Source organism: Cephus cinctus, unplaced genomic scaffold (assembly GCF_000341935.2).
Source record: "Cephus cinctus unplaced genomic scaffold, Ccin1 Ccin1_scaffold0637, whole genome shotgun sequence".
In the NCBI taxonomy this organism is placed as follows: domain Eukaryota; kingdom Metazoa; phylum Arthropoda; class Insecta; order Hymenoptera; family Cephidae; genus Cephus; species Cephus cinctus.
Window position 1 is genome coordinate 201,523 of NW_014333276.1, and position 20,669 is coordinate 222,191.

Consider the following 20,669-nt stretch of genomic DNA (forward strand, 5'->3'; position numbering starts at 1 on the left):
CCTGAAATTTTCAGGACGGTAATAGCGGAATCGTCAATCCGCTCCGTCGGTATGCACGATTCGTTAATTAACGCGACCTTAATGAGACACCGAAGAGCGGAAATGGCCGAAGAGTCAGACAGCTGACGCGAACAAAGGATTAAGGGGAAACGAACGTAACCTCCAGAGAGAGCAGGCAAAAAAAAAGAATTTCAATCGAGTTGAATAAAAAAGCTAAAAACTTAAGAGACAGTTGCCAGAGTCAACAGTCGAATTTCTTTTTGGTGATACGAGAAATATTTTGAAAAGGTATACCGGTATTATGGGTAAACACTGCATATACATATAAAGTCACGTATGCTCAGAATTGCCGTAAATAGTTTATGGATCCGTTACGGAACAAGTAGGACGTATTGTACCAAAACAAAGTGTGTGTGAGAGAGAGAGAAAGAGAAAGACGGCAAAGATTTATTCTTCATTTTGGCCAAATATTTTGGCAACCGGCAACACGCCAAATGGTAGAGTTAAATTAAAAGTGGCGGCACGTCCCTGGCTTCTGCCGTGTATAGCTACTACGTCACTTCTCTTTTCACACGTATATGTATGTATATATATACAATTTGTGTTTTGCATCTCGTTTCTATCTGGCGACGTTTACGGCATTTTCCTGTGCTAATTTATTAGCTTATCCTCGCTCGGATTCACGCTAAAAACCAGTCGCTCGGCACCTTACGCTCTCATCCCCTGGATACGACGTATCCAAGCGTTCGTAATTTCCTTTCTCATCCTGGCTCAACCTAAATATACATACACGACGTACCAATTGAATATCCAGCATTAACCAAGCCGCAAATACTGAATTAAAGAGAGTCTCGATCCCTTTGCTAAACCGTTTAAAGCACCGCAAAAACCACACTGGCCAATAGAAAATTCAGTAAAGCGAGCATCAAGCTGTATAAAGTTATTTACCGAAGCGGCCATATTGGATAATTCATCAACGAACGGTAAAAGTCCATTGAGTCATGTATACTTTACATAGTCCGAGATGCGTTTATAAAAGCGTCAGTTTTAATGGTGTCGGCAAACATCGAGTACATTCTCAAAATTCCATTACACTTTTGTTTTTCTCCAAGTGATATATAAATTTTCATAAAATATGATTCATATGTCCCCGCGCTATAAAGCTCTGAATAACTTGGAGATACCGATATAGGGTATGTAACCCACTCGGTGCTTCAAGGGCCGTATGAAATAAAGAGTATACATACAGTCTGGGGATCTCTTGCACACGACTTACGTATAATACAATGCATGGTATATACGGGTATATATCGCATATAGGGTACATAAAAGTATACACGAAATACGAATTCAATACTTATTGAATTTGAGTCGACGAGCGTTATCATATTTCCGGCAGAGTACCTGCGCCTTTTATATATAAACTGGCTCCCGTTGTAAGGCCGCCTCTTTCCATCTTGGCATCCATAGGGGGTAACCCCCTTTCCCCAATAGTAACCGTCTCCTGGTATATACCCCTTCACGGGGGTTAGGTTGGGCCTGGGTGGATATGCGCGTGTATACGAAGACCCGAACGTCGTCTTATCGCAAATACGATACGTATGTGCGGAGAACATTTCGAAGTGAAATTTATCGTCGGCTAAGTTTCCCCATAATTTTTTACGACTTATTACCGATAAACCGATAAAAGCCTTTTGCCAGCCGTTCCCGCGGCACATCTCATCCCCGAGTGCACCTGAGTCTAAGGGTAGACTCTTCAGCTTGACGTTCACCGAGGATGGCCGTAGCAGTGGAAACCTTGTTAAAAGTATAGATGCTGGAAAAAGTACTGAACGTTTGCTGGCTTCTTGGCAACTAGGTAAATCCAGGGTAGCTACCCTTGCGCGATACTAGATCCTGCGAGTGATACTGGTAGTCAAAAAGTTTTCCACGTTATTGTCTTTTGGGTATGAAGTAGATCACTGGCTGTCGACTGGCTGTCTCTGGATGATAGATAATACTGCCAAGGGATGCTGCGGACTGGTAGGGATGATCAGGATTTGCGTACAAGGACGGTGACTGATGTTGGAAAATATTTTGTATCTGTGCTGGTGGAGATCAGGAAGGAAGGATCGGAAAGTGGACTCACGGGGTTGGACTTTGTAAAGGATGAATACGGCTACCAGGGTGGTAGCCGTGAGGAAGGTGTCTGTATATATCGGGGAACGTATACAGAAGCGAAAAGGAGGTAGAGTGTATGGCGAGAGGTGTTCTGGGTTTTTATCTTCTTGTCTCCGGGTCTAACGACCCTCCACCTCGTCCTTGGGAAGACGTCCCAGAGCTGGTGGGTAAGTTGCGACGTGCTGAAGTGTCCTACGACGTACCGCCGGAAGTGGGCACGTTTGAAACCTCAGTCGGAAGACGCGTGGAACACCCAGAGAACCTGGACTGGTAGGATGTAACCTGGGGTGCAGTATCTGCTGCTTGAGATCCGTGAGGATCGTTAAGTACGGCGTAGCCACTCGCGGATAGAAATCCTTAGGGACTCTCCGGGACTTCAAGAAGCTTTTGTAGATCTTGGGTAGCGTGGGTATACCTATATAGAGGATCTTGGAGGATCCCTCGAAGAGAAACTTTTCTAATCTTTTCGACTCCCCTGGACACCTTCGAGTGCGCGAACGAGATTTCTAGTAGTACGTGAACATTTAACTTGTATCCTGGTACTAATTGTATCTGTATATCTGGTTACGTTTTATATGATTAAGGATACGTATACTGGAGCTACGTTTCATTGTCGTAACTATTGTGATTCGATCTTCGACGAAGTGGTGGTGCTTGAATCTCATTATGGGAGACAGGTTGGGGAAAGCTTCATCCTGGCGAGGGTATCTCAGGCGAGGGTATCCCGATAACGCACCTCGCGGAGTAAATAATGAAACCAATATTATTTTCCGTATAAGGATATCATATTTTGATACACCATTATACGCCTCGGTGCTATTTTTTGAATCGCTTTGAAAGACCCTTCTCTGAATTTATGCTTGTTTTATGCTTCGTGTATACTTTGATTTATGCTTGATTTATGCGCATTTCACTGGCAACCATTTACTATCCAGTCTGATCGGCAGAGGTGGGAGGGAGATATACCTTGTGTAAAAAGAAAGGAATTTTCTCAGGGATATTGAAGAAGAGTACACAAGAATTGGGGGTAATCTTGTATACATAGAGATTATAGAGTCCATAGAGCGATTGGGGGCACTGGCGCCAAAGTAGTCGGCCCTGGTTGCGACAGAGTAAGAGGAGGGGGGGAGAGAGAGAGAGAGAGAGAGAGAGAAATAGTAAAGGAGATAAAAATTTACTTCCAAGAATACGCCCATGGAGCATCCATGCCTGTAAACAAAGTTGACCTTCCGCGAGGTCAGTGCACTTTCAGCAGCCCAGCCATACTTGCGTTTCCCCAGTCTCGGGGTAGTCAACATCCTAACTTAAGGAGTCCTGACTAAAGATGGTATCGCGCGTGACCATAATGTCAGTCTGAAAAGGAACGTAAATGCCTATATATACGTATAGAACATCATAGAAGAAATCTTTCTCATTTTTTTCACCCAACCTAACCTCTCCTACGTCTCTCCAAGTCCTTCCCCTCGGAGGCTTCCCTTTCGCAGGATTTGTGTTCCGCGTCCGTAGGTTGAATAGCTTGATCGGTATTCGTGAATATCATCGTCCTTGGAATCCGAAGTAAGCCTTCCTCTTCTCACAGAGCCAAGTAACGTTTGAGCAAGCACGGTTTCAAATCCGAATAGTAAACTTGGTGGGCCCACAGGGAAGGCCAATCCTGCTTCCGGCCCAGCAGACTGAAAATCGCATTAGCGTCTTCTCTGCCACCCTGCCAAAATTACATTACTCCCAGGAATGACTGACTCCTGGCGTTCTTCTCACGCCCACGAGTTGCTTTCTTACCGAATCATCTAATGGCTCCGACCATCTCTCTGAAGATAATGGCAATTTAGGGCTCTCGGTGTATACTTAATCACTTACGTCACTTTCCGTACCTCCGTAATCACAAAAATCCACGACGCCCTCGCCAATCCTATTAATAGCAACAATTTAACAAGGCAAGTCGATAAATAATCTCGAAGTCGTTCGTAAAATTTGAAAGGCCCATCCCCGCGCACGAGGTTCACGTCTGGGCCGCTGCGGCGCTAATGATTTACGAGCAGGGTCTACGGCCGTGATTGGTCGACCGCTGAGCAAACAAAGTGCAGCTGTTGTATCTGAAAAGACCGTACACCCTGCCAGCCCGAGGATCATTCGTCTGACCTAGATACGCAAACGTGGCACACGTATCAACATTGAAAATGGTATCTCATCTGGCTTATGTAGTCTATGGCCGTTGGTTAAGGGGTAGGTATGAATACGAGGGAGACTATGTTGAATAATGACAATGCTTCTGCTGTATACTTAAATATGCCATATACATACGTAGCACAGTATAGTATAGTACAGAGCGAATTAATATCCTGCACGTGGGTATTTCGACATCTATATATCGCTCTTCGCCTTAACTCTCCAAAGACTATAAATAGAATCCACGCGTAGCAGGGTGCCCGTCGGCTTCTACGCTACAACGGCGGATCCACATTGCAACGACACGTCTCGACGTGACCGTAGTGCATACTTGCGCTTTGTTCAGGTCGAATCGCGCATGCACGGCGGCCGGAGACTCGAACGTCTATTTCCGTCCTGGACGCTGTTTACGTTTCTGGCGCCAGGGCGAGACGTCGGTGACACAAGCGGCATCCAGCCGAAGTATGGAAGTCTCTTGGAGTTTACGTTTTCGACCGAATGCATAGTTCCAGCGCGAGAGGGCGGACCGAGAGAGAGAGAGAGAGGGACGATTGGGAATATATTTGGTACGTTGAGGATTTTAATGGCCGCTCGTGGTCGCCATGCGTGAATAAACGATGGGAAAACGATTTCCGATATATTGGAAGTTACCGGGGATGAAAAATCTCGCGGTAACACACCGGGATAACCGTCTCGAAGCCATGGGGTTTTCAGGAACAGCATCCGGTTGGATGCATCCTCAATCGCACCGGGAATACCAATGGCGCCCTCCGGATGAAGAGGCTGCGGAAAAATCCTTAGTGGAAATTCGATTTCTTCTTCGGAGATTTTTCCTCCTGGGAGGATCGGCCTCGTACTTACTCAGGTTGTATATCTATGGGTGGGAACGGAGTCACGTTCCTTCTGGAACGTCTACGGGGACGCCGGCCAAGTCTCTTCTCGAGTGCTTCCTGATATGTGTCGTCTGCGACCTAACGATATGCAGGTACATTAATCAAGAGGAGACAGACCGTGCAGCACGTGGATAAAATATCTATTTGGCTGTTTCGGTGAAATTTTCTGGTGCGACTGTACGTACACCTCTTCTTTTACCCTCAGGATCTTCTTGGGTATATCTTATACCTAGTAGAACGAGAGAAAAGAGAATTCTGGAGGACTTGGCGAACACGGCTTGTATACCCGACAACCCGGCCAACACGAAGCTCATTTGTCCTCGACGCCATGCTGGATTAATGAGTTTATTTCATTTGCGCCACTCGCGATATTAATTTTACTCACTGGAATGCAAATTGCCTCGTTTTCGTACCCGTTTAAATATCCCGCTCAACTTTCACGGGCTCGACTCGATATTTTCACACGATCGACATAATTAGTTGAAACTTCTGTTTGGTATGACGCTCGACTCGTTACTGGCCCGTTGCGACTTTAAACGTGTACTTCCTACACTGACTGTACACGTATGCATTTTATGTGCTACCTTACGTAGGTAGATATTCACGTGGTACTTTCGCGAAATCTTTCAGTCTTACGAGATAGGTTACTATATATCCTATGGATATCCATGAGATCAAAAGTCTCGCGGTCCAGCGCAGCGAATAACGTTAACTTTAGTATCTAACTGTATCCGTTTATTTACTATACGGTCTTCGAGACAGATTGACCCGAACTCAGTGAACCATCTCTGTAACCGATCTTCGAGAACCTCGTGAAAACTGCCAACTTCAGACTGTCTCAGTCTGTCACGAAATGTTGGGAGAAACTTTCATTCGGATATGGTAAATAGCAATGGGGTGGTGCCTACTCTACAGTGAACAAACAGCAGAGGTATAGTCTGTCCCAGCCGAACGCTAGGGAACCGTATAGGCACTGTGCGTGGAACAGGGTAACGTTTATACTGTAGTAAAGCTGCAAGGTAGAGATGGCAGCACTGTACATAAGTTTTAAGTGAAAATCTATTATACCTTTATGAACAGTCGAGAACTTTCTTCTGGTTGAAATGAAATTTACATTTTGAATTTATTGGCAATATACGTGTATCGCGTATGGCGTCTGGGTTCCGGGTATAGGTATTATTTTCTGGGAATTATTACGAAGGTACTTTATATCTTGTCGCATAAGAAAAAGCATCGTTTCTCACGTTCCCAAAGAATTTTCTCACCTCTGTCGATTTAACGGCGCGGATTGAAAGTCCGAACTTTTCCGTCAAATCGTCCGTGGAATCGTCGCTTCCTGTGGCACAAGGGGAGATTCTTCCCTTGTTTGCGGCTTTTAGTTTCGCGCTAGTCACTCTTTCTATAGGGAGGAAATCCGTTACTCGTAGGCCTGGGAGGGAGACGTGGGTTTTTGCTTTGTAAAAATGACAGGGTTCCGATAAAGGGATAAAGGGCAAGAAAAGGTAGCTGAAGATCTATAGAGAACGACAAAAAGGATCCGAGATCTGCGAATGAATTAAAAATGGCGGATAATCAATAATTTCCTCAAAAACGTAGTCTTTTTTGAAAATTGGTAATTTTAAGTAAAATTTACAAGTTTCATATAAAAATGTTATAGAATAGTTACACGTTCGTAATCTATTCAAAGTAATTGATAATTACGTAACTGATCAATTTAATTCCAATTTTTTTTTCTACTCCTATATTTGTAAGTACAGTAAGCGTCAAAAGCGTTCTCCAAACCGCTGTCAAGTACTCATTATCCAGCATCCACGCTACAGGCCATATCGCTGACGCGTACTGTACACATGTACACGTGTTTCCAAATCTCTAACTTTTTGCCGGCGACCGGCGAGCGGCTTTGAAACGGAATAGAGATTCGTATGCTCGATGGAATTAACGTTTCCGGAGAAACGACGGTATCCTGCAAAAAATACGTCCTCGCGTCACAACCAGAAAAAGCTCCTCGGTACTAAAATTTCGGCTAAAGAACCGACCAAGATACTTTCGCACGTTCTCTGTATGTTTTTTTTCTTTATAAAATTCCATAGTTGCCTGTATCTATCATCTCGAGGACTCTGTCCATCCTGTATGATTTCTTCAGGACCGAAACATCATCTCGAATTTATCTCAGAGGAACGATTCTGGCAGCGGACACCTTCTACCGATATGAAACACTTAAAAGATTCCGAAATAAATGCTCCGATCTTTGTGTAAGATACAAAAAATAATTTATTCATGAAACGCATACATATATCCACCTTTTAAATTTCAAACGTTTTTATTCTGTCTCGATATCCACGCCCTGTTTTTCCATACGGTTCTATTTCACAATGTAGAAAGACCAATCTGAACAAGAGGTACACCTAACCTCTAATTTCACAAGGAAAGAAACTGGTCACGATCTAAATTGAATTCGTGACACGAAATTTAACCTTAAAGCCCCGGTCGATTTAACATGCAAATTTTATAATTATAATTAGATAAATTCACACGATCTTGGAGACAAGCCTGAGACGTTCCCTTGCTTCAGAGTCATATTTAGCGTAGTCAATTCAAATATGGAAAAAGGATCAAATATGATGTTTAGGGTTAAGATTCTAAATATAATTTTTAAGGTCCTACAGTATTTTAAAAATCTCGCTTACCTTGTCGCCAATTTAATTCCAATGTAATTTACAAAGCTTGAAGAAATCCTTAGCTCGATCGCGCAGTTGGCAACCATCGTAATCCAGCATGCCATTCCGTCGGTGTCTTTGCTAAATTATTCTAAGGTCACCCAGAACACGTGTTCGCGACAAGCGACTTTATGGGATAAGTAAACACTGGAGTTACATATATAAAGATTGGTATGCCAAGAACTTTTTTTTTCATTGCGGATATAAAAATACATATACTTGATCCAGATCAAAATATCTTTTTTTTTTTGACAGATCGAACACTAAATATATAAAAAAAAGTAAACAAGGGTATGGTTTTACATTGAAATATATTTTTTCATCTTGTAGCATATATGTCAGGGATATTATTCGAAGGCCACGTGTGATTCGATAGGAATTGCATTATTTACGATATGCGTTTTTTGTATTTTTTTTTTACTGACAAATTTTTTTACTGATAAATTTTGAAGGTCTCTGCCTGCCGTTATCGCTTACCTTATACGCGCCTTTTAAAGCTACGTAAAAACCCAGATCAGCAAACGACTTGCGAAGGTCGTAGGAAGTTTCTAAATTATGGGTATACTATTTGTTACACGGTTATTTGCCAGTGCGGTTTTGCGCAGCGCGCGAAATCGCTCGCGGTTTTACGAGAATTAATCAGACTGCACGTGGCTTTGGGTGTTGCGCCTGATAAACGTTTAATTACGGGAGAGATTGTTTCGCGCGTGTCCTTGCGTGAGAATTATTGTACTGGATAAAATTCGCAAAAATTAATATTGCAGTTGTGCGCGATTTGCGATAAGGGTTTAATCTTTTTTTTTTCCTCCTTTTTTTATGGAATCAAGTTCCATTATTAATGACGTCATTTATTTTCAGGCATGTGACTGCCTTGGGATCAGCAAGGAGTGCGATTACTTCGGGTTGAAATATCAGAACGCCAAGGGCGAGGAACTCTGGCTAAATCTCAGAAATCCCATCGAGAGACAAACTGGCGGTGGTGTCGCGCCTTTAAGGTTCGCCCTAAGGGTCAAGTTTTGGGTACCGCCACACCTGTTGCTGCAAGAAGCCACCAGGTGAGACATTATATGTATATATATACTGACACTATACCTTCTATGTATACTACGTGAGCCATGGCTAAATTTTCTCACGCTTCGTTGGGTTTCTGTACGATTTGAATTTTACCGCGAGATTCAAAACTCGCGAAAACTTTGTACACCATGTCGCATGGATTAGGAAACTTTTCTTTTCAGCGACTTCATTAACCCTTTCGTTACGAGCGCGGGATATAGCCGGCGGCCGCGAGACCACCTACCCTGACTTCGTTGGTAGCACAGAATCTACTGCTTTGTTAATATGTAAATTTCTGAATGCCCACAATATACTCATTTTTATATTTTTCTATATAATATGACGAAACAGTTACATAACTCTTAAAAAAGTATACATACAAGACAATTCCAAAGTGCCATTGAAAGACGTAAGCGCAGTGCCCCGTTCAGTGGCGCTACTCCCGCGGAACGGACTGCCGTAGCGAAAGGGTTAGGCGTAATCATCGGGCAAATTAACGAGCTAGGAGATGAAATGGTAAAAAGTTGAAAAAGTCAACGAGTCGGAGACATTGAAGAATTAAAAGTTTGACTTCAAAGGATCATAAGATCTTTTGACTGTGTGCGTAATTCTTGCGAGGAAGGAAAACAAATTTAAGCGCAGTTACTTACGGATCTGCTGTTTCCTTCTTGAGAATGCAATTTCGAAAGAGTGAAACGTTCCGCTCGTTTATATTGCTCGGGAAATTTAGCTGAAGAATATGAAAAATGTTATACTGCGCTTTTACGAGAAACGTGATTCAGGAATTGAAACTTGTTTAAAAGATATAAATTCTATTTTATATTACTAAAACACCAAAACTCACAGTATACCTTTATATCGTCCATTTTAATTGCTATAATTTTGTTATTAAATTTCAACTTAATTATACATTCCTATATGGTGTTTTCGTCGGAAGCATGAATTTATTTATTTTTTTCTTTTTTTTTTTATTTAAACGTTTTCTCATCAAGTGATAAATTAAAGAACGCAATAATACGCAGAAAAACATAAAACGACGTGACTCGATTGTTGCTCTTTTAGCCAGCAGTTATCGAAGCAATTTATAACTGTGATATCCATGAGAGCGACGCTTTTGTTTGAGAATCGCGAATTCGTTCGTCGGAGAGAATCGCGAGTTTTCCAACGGGACGCGGACAGTGGGAAGAAAATAGTAAAGGACCGTCAAATCGTTTTATACCGTTATATTGAAATGAATGAAGAATACAAGCACGTTTGTATTATTACCAACAACGAAAAAGTAAATTCTCTTTAATACGTATTTCGCGAGTCTTGACAACAAGCAGGATCATTCGTTATTTTCGCACTGGAATTTCTACAGCTTGCGACTTCCCTAAGTTGCCTGAGTAAATCCTCATATAATCCGCGCAGCCGTAAATACGTTGTGGGCGGAGGTTGTTTTAATTTTAAAGCCGCGACACACCCGTCCTGACCTAACGCAATCTTCCCTGAGGAAGGAGAAAAACTTTAAGGCTCGTTCACAACACTGAATCAGATTCGGATAAGTAAAATTCTTTCGATATATTTCGCAAAGGTTTAGAAGGTATGCGGAATGCGTCCGTTTGAAAAAGCCTTTTCATGAAACGAAGCCGATAGTTTTCCTATGTAGGTTGGTATATCCCGAGACGCTCCATCGACCATTACTGGTTTTGGCATTTTAATCAGCGTGAGATTTCTGGCACAGAGTGGATAGCGAAGATACAAAATAGCGGCCATGCTGATCTTTAAATCTGGTGCATCCGAATTCCAGTGGGAAATCACGGTGAGAGAGCCAAATACATTTCGAAGTTATTCGATGCCTCGATACTAATCGATATTTAGAAAAAAACACATTAAAGTATCGATAATCGTTATTCGAGATCTTTCATTTTTATCAGAACAATATCACTGGATATTATTAAAGACTTTTTTTTTATCCCTAGAAAATTTCCATGTTACTCGACTTCGTATCCTTCGGCAAGACTAGTAGTATGTAGTTGCCTATAAAATAATCACTATATATATCATGAAATTTTGCAATCATCGTCATGTAAAAAATTTGCTCGTATATTTACCATACACAATATAGTAAACGCGAGAAAAACTGTTGGTCGAACGACTCAAGCGCATCGTGCATGTAAAGCGAGTTTTTATCCCGTTAAAAAAGCACGAGGTTTGATGTACTGGACCAGGAAGCGAGTAATACAGGTTCATTCAAAAAGAACGTAACACGGTGCTCGCAAAGCGCCACTGCATTACGTACACGGTCTGCGACCTGAGTCTACCGGATGGTTGGCAGTCCTGCGGACTGAGGCTAAAAGCACGAAGCCGTGGGTAAGTCTGTGGAAAATTAATCTGACGTGGGCCAGATTTAATTATGCTACAGTGTCTCTCAGAAGGTCGACGGTTTCAGCTGGAGAATTTACTTGTGTTAAGGCAGGAGTTTATACGCTGCGTTAGGTTAGGTCGTGTCGGGTTACCTTAAGTAAGGCTATAGCAGGTACAAGTTTCCTTGCGAGATTAACGTTAACTACAGTCAGACTATTCACGGTGTCCACGTGATTCGATTGGAACTTTAAGAATTTCGTTACGTCCGTTTTCGGAAGGTATTGAATTTTTCGTAACGATGAAACAAAATTCACGTAACACGAATAAAATCGAGTCTCATCCATCAGAACGTACGATTCTCGTATAAGGAATTCTTAACTGACTTTTTTCTGTCAATGGGGGGAAAACAAAACTTTTCGCCGAGATTCCTCTTCCTTATGGCCGTGGTTCTCCCTAGGGGTCGTTCCGCCTATCCGTTCGTATTTACGACCCTTTATTCTCGGGATACACATAGGTACATCATTTTCCAACTATTACCTTTGAGTCGCAGGATTCACAGGATTGGGAAATCCGCGAATTCCCTGTTCAATAACACAATGCCAAACATCGGGCGGTATTTTATCAGCTTGGCTTTTTATTTGTTCACGTGCACTACGTATCCCTAGCTACTTTTCGGGGATAGCCACCCCCTATGGGAATACCTCAGAATACTTTATCACACTGTGAGCCAACGCTCCTATATTTTTCTTACCGACTGTACTCCCTATCTATATCGTACGTTAAATTAATTCTATCAGCAATGTCCGTCTTATCTACTGACAGTAGGACCCGTGTCCCAGTACCCCGGGAGCAGGAGGGGATGCGCCAAGACGAAAACCTTTCCGGGAGGTTCAGTCCGAATTTTTTGTATCAGACAGCTAATTCCACATCCCTCGGGAATGTCCTGACGGGTCGCCTGTATTAGACAGCCTGGAAAATACACTGCTGAGATCCTGAGGGTCGGTCAACGTCTTACAAGTTATAAGTGTTATTTTTCTCGGAGTCCAGGCTAACCCAATAAGGTAGCAGAAGACTGAGGATTCGAAGTATCGAGGGTGAACTCGCCCGTCGAGCTTCCTTGGTTCCCTAGAGGGCGAGGGCGAAATTGGGCGTAGTTACGCCAATGGGAAGGAATATAGACGGGATATCGGGATACAGCAAAAACATTGGAATCCGTAGAAAAGTAGAAGAGTGTACGTAGCCGCGCTACGGAAAGGATGGAAAAAGAAAAACAATGGGGTAGCAGAGGGTTGGCTGGAACGTAGGGTGAGTAAAAGGAGATAGGGTTGTTCTCATTGTCGTTCGGTACTATTGACAGCATTAGAAGCGCTGGTACCGAACAGGAAGAAGAATCTTCGTGTCGATGAAGAACGAGAGAGGTCACTGCGTATAAGAAAAATAAAGATCATGCTCATAAGGTTAGTCTCCAGTCAGACTAAGGGTGGTCTGACTGGGGCTGCTTCGTGAATATAAATCAGTCGCTATTGCAATAGTATCGTCAGGAACGAAAGGCTTCTGCTCGATATTGGATTTCATGCAGGAATATTTGGCCATCGCGCGCAAGTTTGCCAAGTTCTGGCGGCGGGTATAGGAGCTGAGGGGGGTAGACTTTCGAATACCCAAGTTAGTCAAAGTACTTGTGGTACTTTTTCGGTTCTTTTTTCTAAGTACTAATCGAATTGAGCTAACAAAAATATATAAAGCAGACCAAGGTACACCTGTGAACTGATCTATCCTCGTAGGATGCCAATGTGAACGCACCTTTAACCTCGTTACTGGTAACGGGATTACTTGTCGTTAAGCGCCCCGGGACATTAAGCTTTTTCAAAGGTTTTTAAAGTCCTGCAATCATACTCGTGGATATGTTAGCCACTGGCTGCTTATGCTCCTATACGACGTGTTTTCGTCTAAGTTGGGTTAGGTTAGGCTTGGATTCATCGCCAGCGCTAGACGCTTTAAGCCCCATCCACTGGCTCTATCCGGTAACGAAGAAGCCCTTTGTACGTTAGGTTACTGGGGCGCGAGAGTTTAGCGAGGGAATTCCATCACTCGTCTTCTTGAAGTCCCATCCACCTTTGTCTAGCGATACCCGCCGATTAATTAGCGACGGCAATGAACCTACGAATTCTAATCGCGCCTTTGCTGTATACACACTCTTGCGACTTAATTAAACTCCCAGGGGAGTCGCGTTAATTTTGCAGATTCATAGAGGAAACTGCTAACTTCGTCTATTCGTATGTACCGGCCTGTACGTGGTTCAAGGCTGGAAACGCATCGACAAGCGTAATTCAATTTCATGCGGCGTACCTGACGTATTTGGCTTCAGTTCAGATTTGGTTCAACTTCGAGCTATCCGACTAATATATACAGGGTGTCCCACGACTTGTTCCGCAACGGGCACTGGCATATTCTCCGTTGAAAATAGAAGAAAATGCAATTTGTCCGAATGAAATCGGTTGCAGCGTTCTCGAGAAAGTAAATATTAAAAATTTAGAAATATCATAATTTTAAGTAAGTTCCAATCATCGCCAAAAGAAAACAATAGCAGTAGAAAAGGAAAGTGGCGGGCGTTTGTGTCTGTGAACACATTCACTCAAGTAGAAACTGTAATATTATCATTAGACTATGACTTATCGAACATGAGACATGATGATATTTCTAAATTTTTAATATTTATTTTCTCGAGAACGCTGCAACCGATTTCATTCGGACAAATTGCATTTTCTTCTATTTTCAACGGAGAATATGCCAGTGCCCGTTGCGGAACAAGTCGTGGGACACCCTGTATATATTAGTCGGATAGCTCGAAGTTGAACCAAATCTGAACTGAAGCCAAATACGTCAGGTACGCCGCATGAAATTGAATTACGCTTGTCGATGCGTTTCCAGCCTTGAACCACGTACAGGCCGGTACATACGAATAGACGAAGTTAGCAGTTTCCTCTATGAATCTGCAAAATTAACGCGACTCCCCTGGGAGTGTGGAGAAAGAGAGAGAAGAAAAGTTAACCTAACCTGTACTGAAATAATAATTGTAATATGAAATTTCCTCTGTAAAATTTACTTCCTGGATCATCTGTACATACATTCGATGCATGTAACTCTCTAGCAAGCCTGTACACGTAGATACATTTATTATGGGTATTGCTATTGTAGGAGTATTGGTATAATCCTACCAGATGAGTTTTATCATTTGGAACATAATCCAAAAGGCTTTCAACCGTTATCCCAGTATATCACTCCCGAATCAAGGAGCATTATTAAGTTGGGTCGATGGTTAAAATCCAAGCGTATGCCTGGCAGGATTTTGCCCGGGTTAAATTAGAGCGGACGTAATTAATAGTTGTACGTTCGACAGGGCGGAAATGCCCGGGCAATATCGCTTTCATAATTCCGAAACTAATTTTCCTGGGATTAAAATCGGTCGCGGCAGATCGGCTGTGTTAGATTAGCTGAGTAATTAATGGCGGACGGCGCGGTTTCGCGTGTGCGCATGCGCGTGGATTATAAGAAAGCAAGGGGAGGGACGGTAGGTCTGCTCCTGTCTTTCCGTATATCCTGTCTATCTGTGTATATACTCCTTTTAAATTCTGATTATCCAATTCTCTGTTTATACTCCTTGACAATGTAAATTCATTATTTAGTCTTATGCGGGGATTTCTTGTGTTCTCTTTGTTTCTAATGAATAAATATCACGTCCCCTAATCTCAGGGAGAAATTTGAAAAGTAATTGGCAATGGGGTTAAGTCGACTAATCCAATGAAGTTTTCCTGCTTCCTTAAGGATTTAGAAGCCAGGGTGCTTCTTCTTTTACTTTTGGACCTCTTTTTTTTCCCTCTTTCTCGTAACTGTAAATAAATCCAAAAAGACTCGTGAGAACCGACTCACTGTGGGATGCTACTTGCCATCCTTCTTAGGAACACGTAAAGGATATATCCCCCTCGTATTCTCTGTACTTGGGGTGCAAGACGCGTCCGAGAGCTTTCCTCCATTGTCGTGCCATTAGAAGTTTCATCCTTGGAAGGATGTGAAACAATAGTCGAGGTTCAGTGTATTCCACCCTAACGTTACTGTACTAACGTTCGGGTCAACTTGACAAATAGTCCCGGCGGTCCCGGCGAGTGTCTGGTAAAGTTCATCGTGAATCGGCCTTGAAGTTTCATGAGTAATTTCTACAGTCCGACGATCTGCTACTGTCTACGCTCGAACAATTGGTATTCCAATTTATCCTGGTTTCAGGTTAACTCCTCGTCGATCCAGTAGAATTTCTCGAAGGAACTTTCCAAGTACCTGAGAAATAGTTTGTCGATTTTCAGTCGAGGTACGAGTAAGTGGAGACACCGGTTAATCTCTTTAAAAATAAAGTGAAGCTTTCAACGGATAATCCTGAAGGGGTGGGATAAAGTAAAATTTTTTAATTTTTTTTTAAGATTTAACAATTTTTATAATTACTTCAAAGGATCGGTGCTCGAAAATAAGGGGTGTTACAGTCAGGATTATTTATTATACGAAATGTCATTTTCCGCATCTCAGTAGTGCTCTGCTCTTCTCGCAAATCTCACTGACTTTTATTCTAGGTATCTGCCTTACCGACATAACCCTGTTACCTTGTTACTCTCGAAGTCTCACGAGATCGTCGCTAGAAACTCTTTCCACTCTCCGAAGTTTATTGGAGAGTTAAGGGCTCCTTCATTCGAAAGCACGCAGGACCATTTTTTTTCTTCTTTCTTTCCCGCAACTTTAAGATATGCCCGTGAATGCCGCTGAGATTTATTCGCAGATCATCTTCGATGCGAATCCCCCCAACTTCTGTCCTCCGTAGCCAGACGATTTTTCGCATTTCTGTTGGCGCATTTCGCAAGGGCGAATTTTCCCATGAATACTCCCGTATTTGAATTTTCTCATATGTAAATTTTATTCGAAGAAATAACGAAATTATTCTTTCAAAAAATACGATTTTTTTTCTTTTTTTTTTTTTTTCGTAAACCCACTCTTCTTTTTTTATATTTTTATCCCTTTTACTCCCTTTCACGAGGCAATGCTATATTCTTCAAGCTGCTTCTAAAATTCCATTATCACGCCGCGGGCCAACTCGTCCATAAAATTCGAACATTCAACAGAAACGTAAAAATTCACAAAGCTTACGAAATACTTGCTACAGTTTCTCCATGCAGAAATCTGGAGGAAAGTACTATGCATGAAAAATCAATTACCCACAATTCATTGGTGTCAAGAAATGTCTATATACCAACCGAATCACCTACCTTATAATTTTGAGTAATTCTTAAATCATCTATTACATTACGATTAATTATTTAAATAATCAAATTACTCAAACCCTCATCTCCACTTTGTACATACGAGTAGATGCTGCAAGGATTCACCTAACTTCACCATATTTCCATCATGCAGGAATTAAGTTGGATAAACCAACCGCGTGCAACCATAAACGAATATTCATCTCAAATATGGCACATGATTGGTTAATCCAACTTAAATCCAGCACGATGGAAACGTAATATTCGAAGCGAAGATCTTCTAGTACTTACATACCGCTCGCAGCGCCATCGGACCAGAGCGTGGTTCAACACCTAATTAATTACCGGTAAGGCATCAGTCTTTCGTCTCTACCTTTCCATACAAGTTTCGCACTTGAGGATTAGACAAACAATAATTAAAGAGTTCACTAAGAACGAAAACTGCAACATAATACTCGGTGCACGTAATCACATTTTGGATATGTATACATATATATGTATATATGTATATACATATATACACATCTATAAATATAAGCTGCCTGTATCTAACCCCGTATACTCCATATCCACGTACATACATATGGTAGCCAAGAAGCTTTGGCTTCCTCGTAGAAGCCATTAATTACGCCGCAACAATGATTAATCGTTTGAAAGCTCACCAGATGAAGGGATGAAAAATCGTAGCTCATCGACCTTTGCGATTCTATTTATCGTCCTGTAGTAATTACTCAAAACTATCTACGTCAACCTTCAATCCAGCTTTTCATTCCCACTACGCGATATTGAAGTCGCCCGAACGCACGGGCAGCGGCGAGTTCATTTCATACCAATTGCATAACCCGAGCCAAAACTAATTTGCCGTCTACCGACTCAGCCATCGTAACTCCTAACAGGCGGGAGTTTGGGCCATGAGGTGCGCAACTTCAAAAACGACTCCCAGCGAAAGGACAACTTCGCCCGTAATGTATTATTTATGTGACGCTACCGTTTGTTATGCTTTCCTCTCACTCGCTCTCTCTTTCCCACTTGATTATTTCTTTCTCTCTCGTATCGTCTAGTTGTCGGCGACCGCCCTAAAATTAACCGAACCAAAAGTTTCGGCTCAACCGACAAAGCTTCCGCAGAGGCAGGTAGTTAGTCAGTCCTTTTTTTTGCGCATGCGCATACCGGCTCTTCGTGCTTTCTAATTAACTCCTGAGGTCGACGAAGAAAAGGCTGTACTGTAATAGTACATTATGCAACAAGGGAGTAAAGTCGTCGATTATTCCCGCGGGTGAGAGTGTACAGAAACTGGTAACACTGTTTAACCCTTATCCCCACCACCAGAGTGCGCAAGTGGTCTACGTGTTTAGGGATTTTTTTTTCTTTCTCTCTTTCAGCGTAGATAACTCAGTATCCTGTACAACGGGGGGTCCCATTACGGTAAAGGAAGAAAGTGGACTCAGTGATTTCTGCAATTCAATGGAGCGAGTTAATAACGAGGATCATCAGACCGGAAGTGGAAAGTCGTAGTCGTTTTATGAATGAAGAAGCCTTATACCCATGGGACTTTATAACCTATAACGTACTATAGTTTATAATAGGCAAATTCAAGGAGCCCAATGGAAGTTTCAACGATTACGGCTATTAAACTGCCATTGTTAATTTTACTTTGCTCAACGAATATCACCGAGTCCCCCATGGGACTGTTTTAGACTTTAATTATTTCCGTTTCACCTTACTCCGGCAGCAACCCCGGCTCCGATATACCGGCCGACGAAAGGCTGCTTAAGCATCCACGAGTTGGACTCGTTGTTTCAGAAGTACCGCAGCTACTTTCTAGCGTGGCTGACACAGAGCACAGGGACTTTAGCAAGTTCAGCCATCCTAGGTGAAACTTTCTTTAGTACGAACGGATTCAGAAGAGACTGTCCCACGAAGGTGTCATTCGTAGAATTGAATTTTAATGGTAGCTGAAAAAAAAAGTTTAAGTCAAAATTAAAAGTTATCGAGGAATTTTTTTTTTATTTAAAAAAATGTCATTTTATAGTTTAATTTAATCCAAATTTCGAACTTACTACCGATTGAATTACCCGATTCTGGCCTTTTACTTATTTTCTCGTATTTTATAATTCACTTCCGGTCAGTCGGAGAATCACGTTATAGCTACAGCTGACACTTTCGATAGACGGCTGAAAATCCGTGCGAATCTCTCGCGAATCTGGGATAATGGTATTTGGGGATATTGGCAATTACGCAAACACGTCATGTCGAGCTCTGTCAGTGTGACAATTAAGCGACATCGCACTCTACTGGAGATTGATCGCGTTATATATTTCAACGTTTGCGATCCCCCTGACAATTTATCATTCATATCAAAAGATCGGACCCTGTATAAAATATTATCGAGCGCCTTAAATTTTTGATCTGACAGCTGTCAAACGTGACAGGTTCATTTCAGCCGGACAGTCCTTACGGTTTATCGAATAAATATATAGATTAGCTCGAAACAATAAATATTAAATTCGATTAAACAGTTTGATCCAGCTTTCCGGAAATGGGTATTACCGGAATTTATCAAATGCTCAATTTTTAAACTAATTCCATAATACGATGATCCCAGGGTAAAGCCAGCCGTAAAAGCGTACCTTAATACCAGTCATAATTTACGTAGTGCTTGGTATCCCCCTTATAACTCAACGAATGGATATTACTACGCTGCATTGCACCCACCTATATGCACTTACATACTATTCTCTGTATATACCTATAGGACGTTCTAATATCGCCATGGACCAGTTACCTACAGGTCGTTCCAGCAAGGTCTTATGTATTTCTAGATTGCTTGCCAAAGGTATGAAACATCAATGAGTCCAGAGACGTTAAGGTTTATTGCTTCAGGGTAGCCCTGACTAAACCTACTCGTTATAATAACATAGGACACGGTACCAACCTTACGTAACAATATCCCTCTCAATATTGCTCAAGATCAAATCCCCATAGGAATTTCAGAAAAAAATATCTCCGTTTATAGAAAAATATCAACACAGTACATTGTCCTTCACACGTATCTTTACACTGGTTTTCATGTTCAACCAAAATTTATGCGCAGATTCAGTAAACGCCATACAAGCGTAAATTTGTTTTTCTGTAGTCTGACGCAGATACAGGAAACCGTTTAATTATTCAAAAATGACCAGTCCCGTACCTTATCTAAATCACGCAATGTCGACCTGACCGTCATGATGAATGTTAATGTCTGACAATTTTTTTTCCTTTAATTACAGACATCAATTCTACCTGCACTCCCGTCTCGAACTCGTCGAGGGAAGACTGAAGGTTTCGGATTGGTCCTCCGTGGCGAGATTGGTCGCTTTGATAGCTCAGGCCGAGGGTGGTGATTACGATGCCTTACTACCCCCACATGCACTGTACTCACAGTGCTGTCAGATACAGCCGATAGAACCTTGCGAGGCAAAACCGCAGGATTTCCTACATCGTATAGTGCAGCAGCACAAGGAGATCAAGGTGCGTTTACGACCTCGAGTTCTAGATTGATTTACTTATTAGCGATATACACAAAAGAGACACAGTTGTGGGAAGGACTGATTTTAATGACGTCACTGTGCACTTGGACCAATGACGAATAAATTTATTTTCAGGGCATGAAGGCATCCACTGCTGAATATTGGCTTCTGAAGGAAGTCTCGAACTTGGATACGTTTGGCCAAGAGATGTTTCACAGTAAATTCGGCTATAATGGAGTCTCGATGATCGGTGTTGGTCCACACGGCATTACGGTTTATCGGGGACAAGACGAGGAGACACAGAAGTACGTTAGTTAATTCTGATAATGATTTAATTAACCTGAAGTAGACGTTATCGATCGATCCTGATAACGAATGGATGATGGGTGACCCAGTTCGTGAGATTCTGACTATGCAGTGTCAGTGAATTCTCAATGCTAACCTCGTGGAGGTTCCACTTGGTCAGAATTTCTATAGTTCAAATTGCGTCTGTCTATGAGAAAAAAAAAATAAAAAAGAAGGCAGTGA

At 42.1% G+C, this 20,669-nt stretch overlaps 1 protein-coding gene and 1 long non-coding RNA gene across 6 annotated transcripts in view; one reads left to right on the forward strand and one right to left on the reverse strand.

Annotated features, from left to right (window-relative positions):
* Window positions 1-20,669, forward strand: part of LOC107269333 (E3 ubiquitin-protein ligase MYLIP) — a 74,430-nt gene that overhangs the window by 48,611 nt on the left and 5,150 nt on the right. For 3 of the 5 annotated variants that reach the window (XM_025086624.1, XM_015743061.2, XM_015743062.2), the window contains 3 exons: window positions 8,795-8,991; window positions 19,902-20,142; window positions 20,277-20,446. In XM_025086624.1, the coding sequence (XP_024942392.1) occupies window positions 8,795-8,991; window positions 19,902-20,142; window positions 20,277-20,446 (608 nt within the window). Of the gene's footprint in view, window positions 1-7,309; window positions 7,472-8,794; window positions 8,992-19,901; window positions 20,143-20,276; window positions 20,447-20,669 lie in introns of all 5 variants that reach the window. The other 2 variants (XM_025086622.1, XM_025086623.1) reach the window with 1 other exon arrangement.
* On the reverse strand, window positions 3,348-4,593 carry LOC107269337. The gene is made up of 3 exons (XR_001538040.2): window positions 3,940-4,593; window positions 3,595-3,865; window positions 3,348-3,513 (listed from the first exon to the last, which is right to left on the reverse strand). It is a non-coding gene; the product is annotated as an uncharacterized LOC107269337 (long non-coding RNA).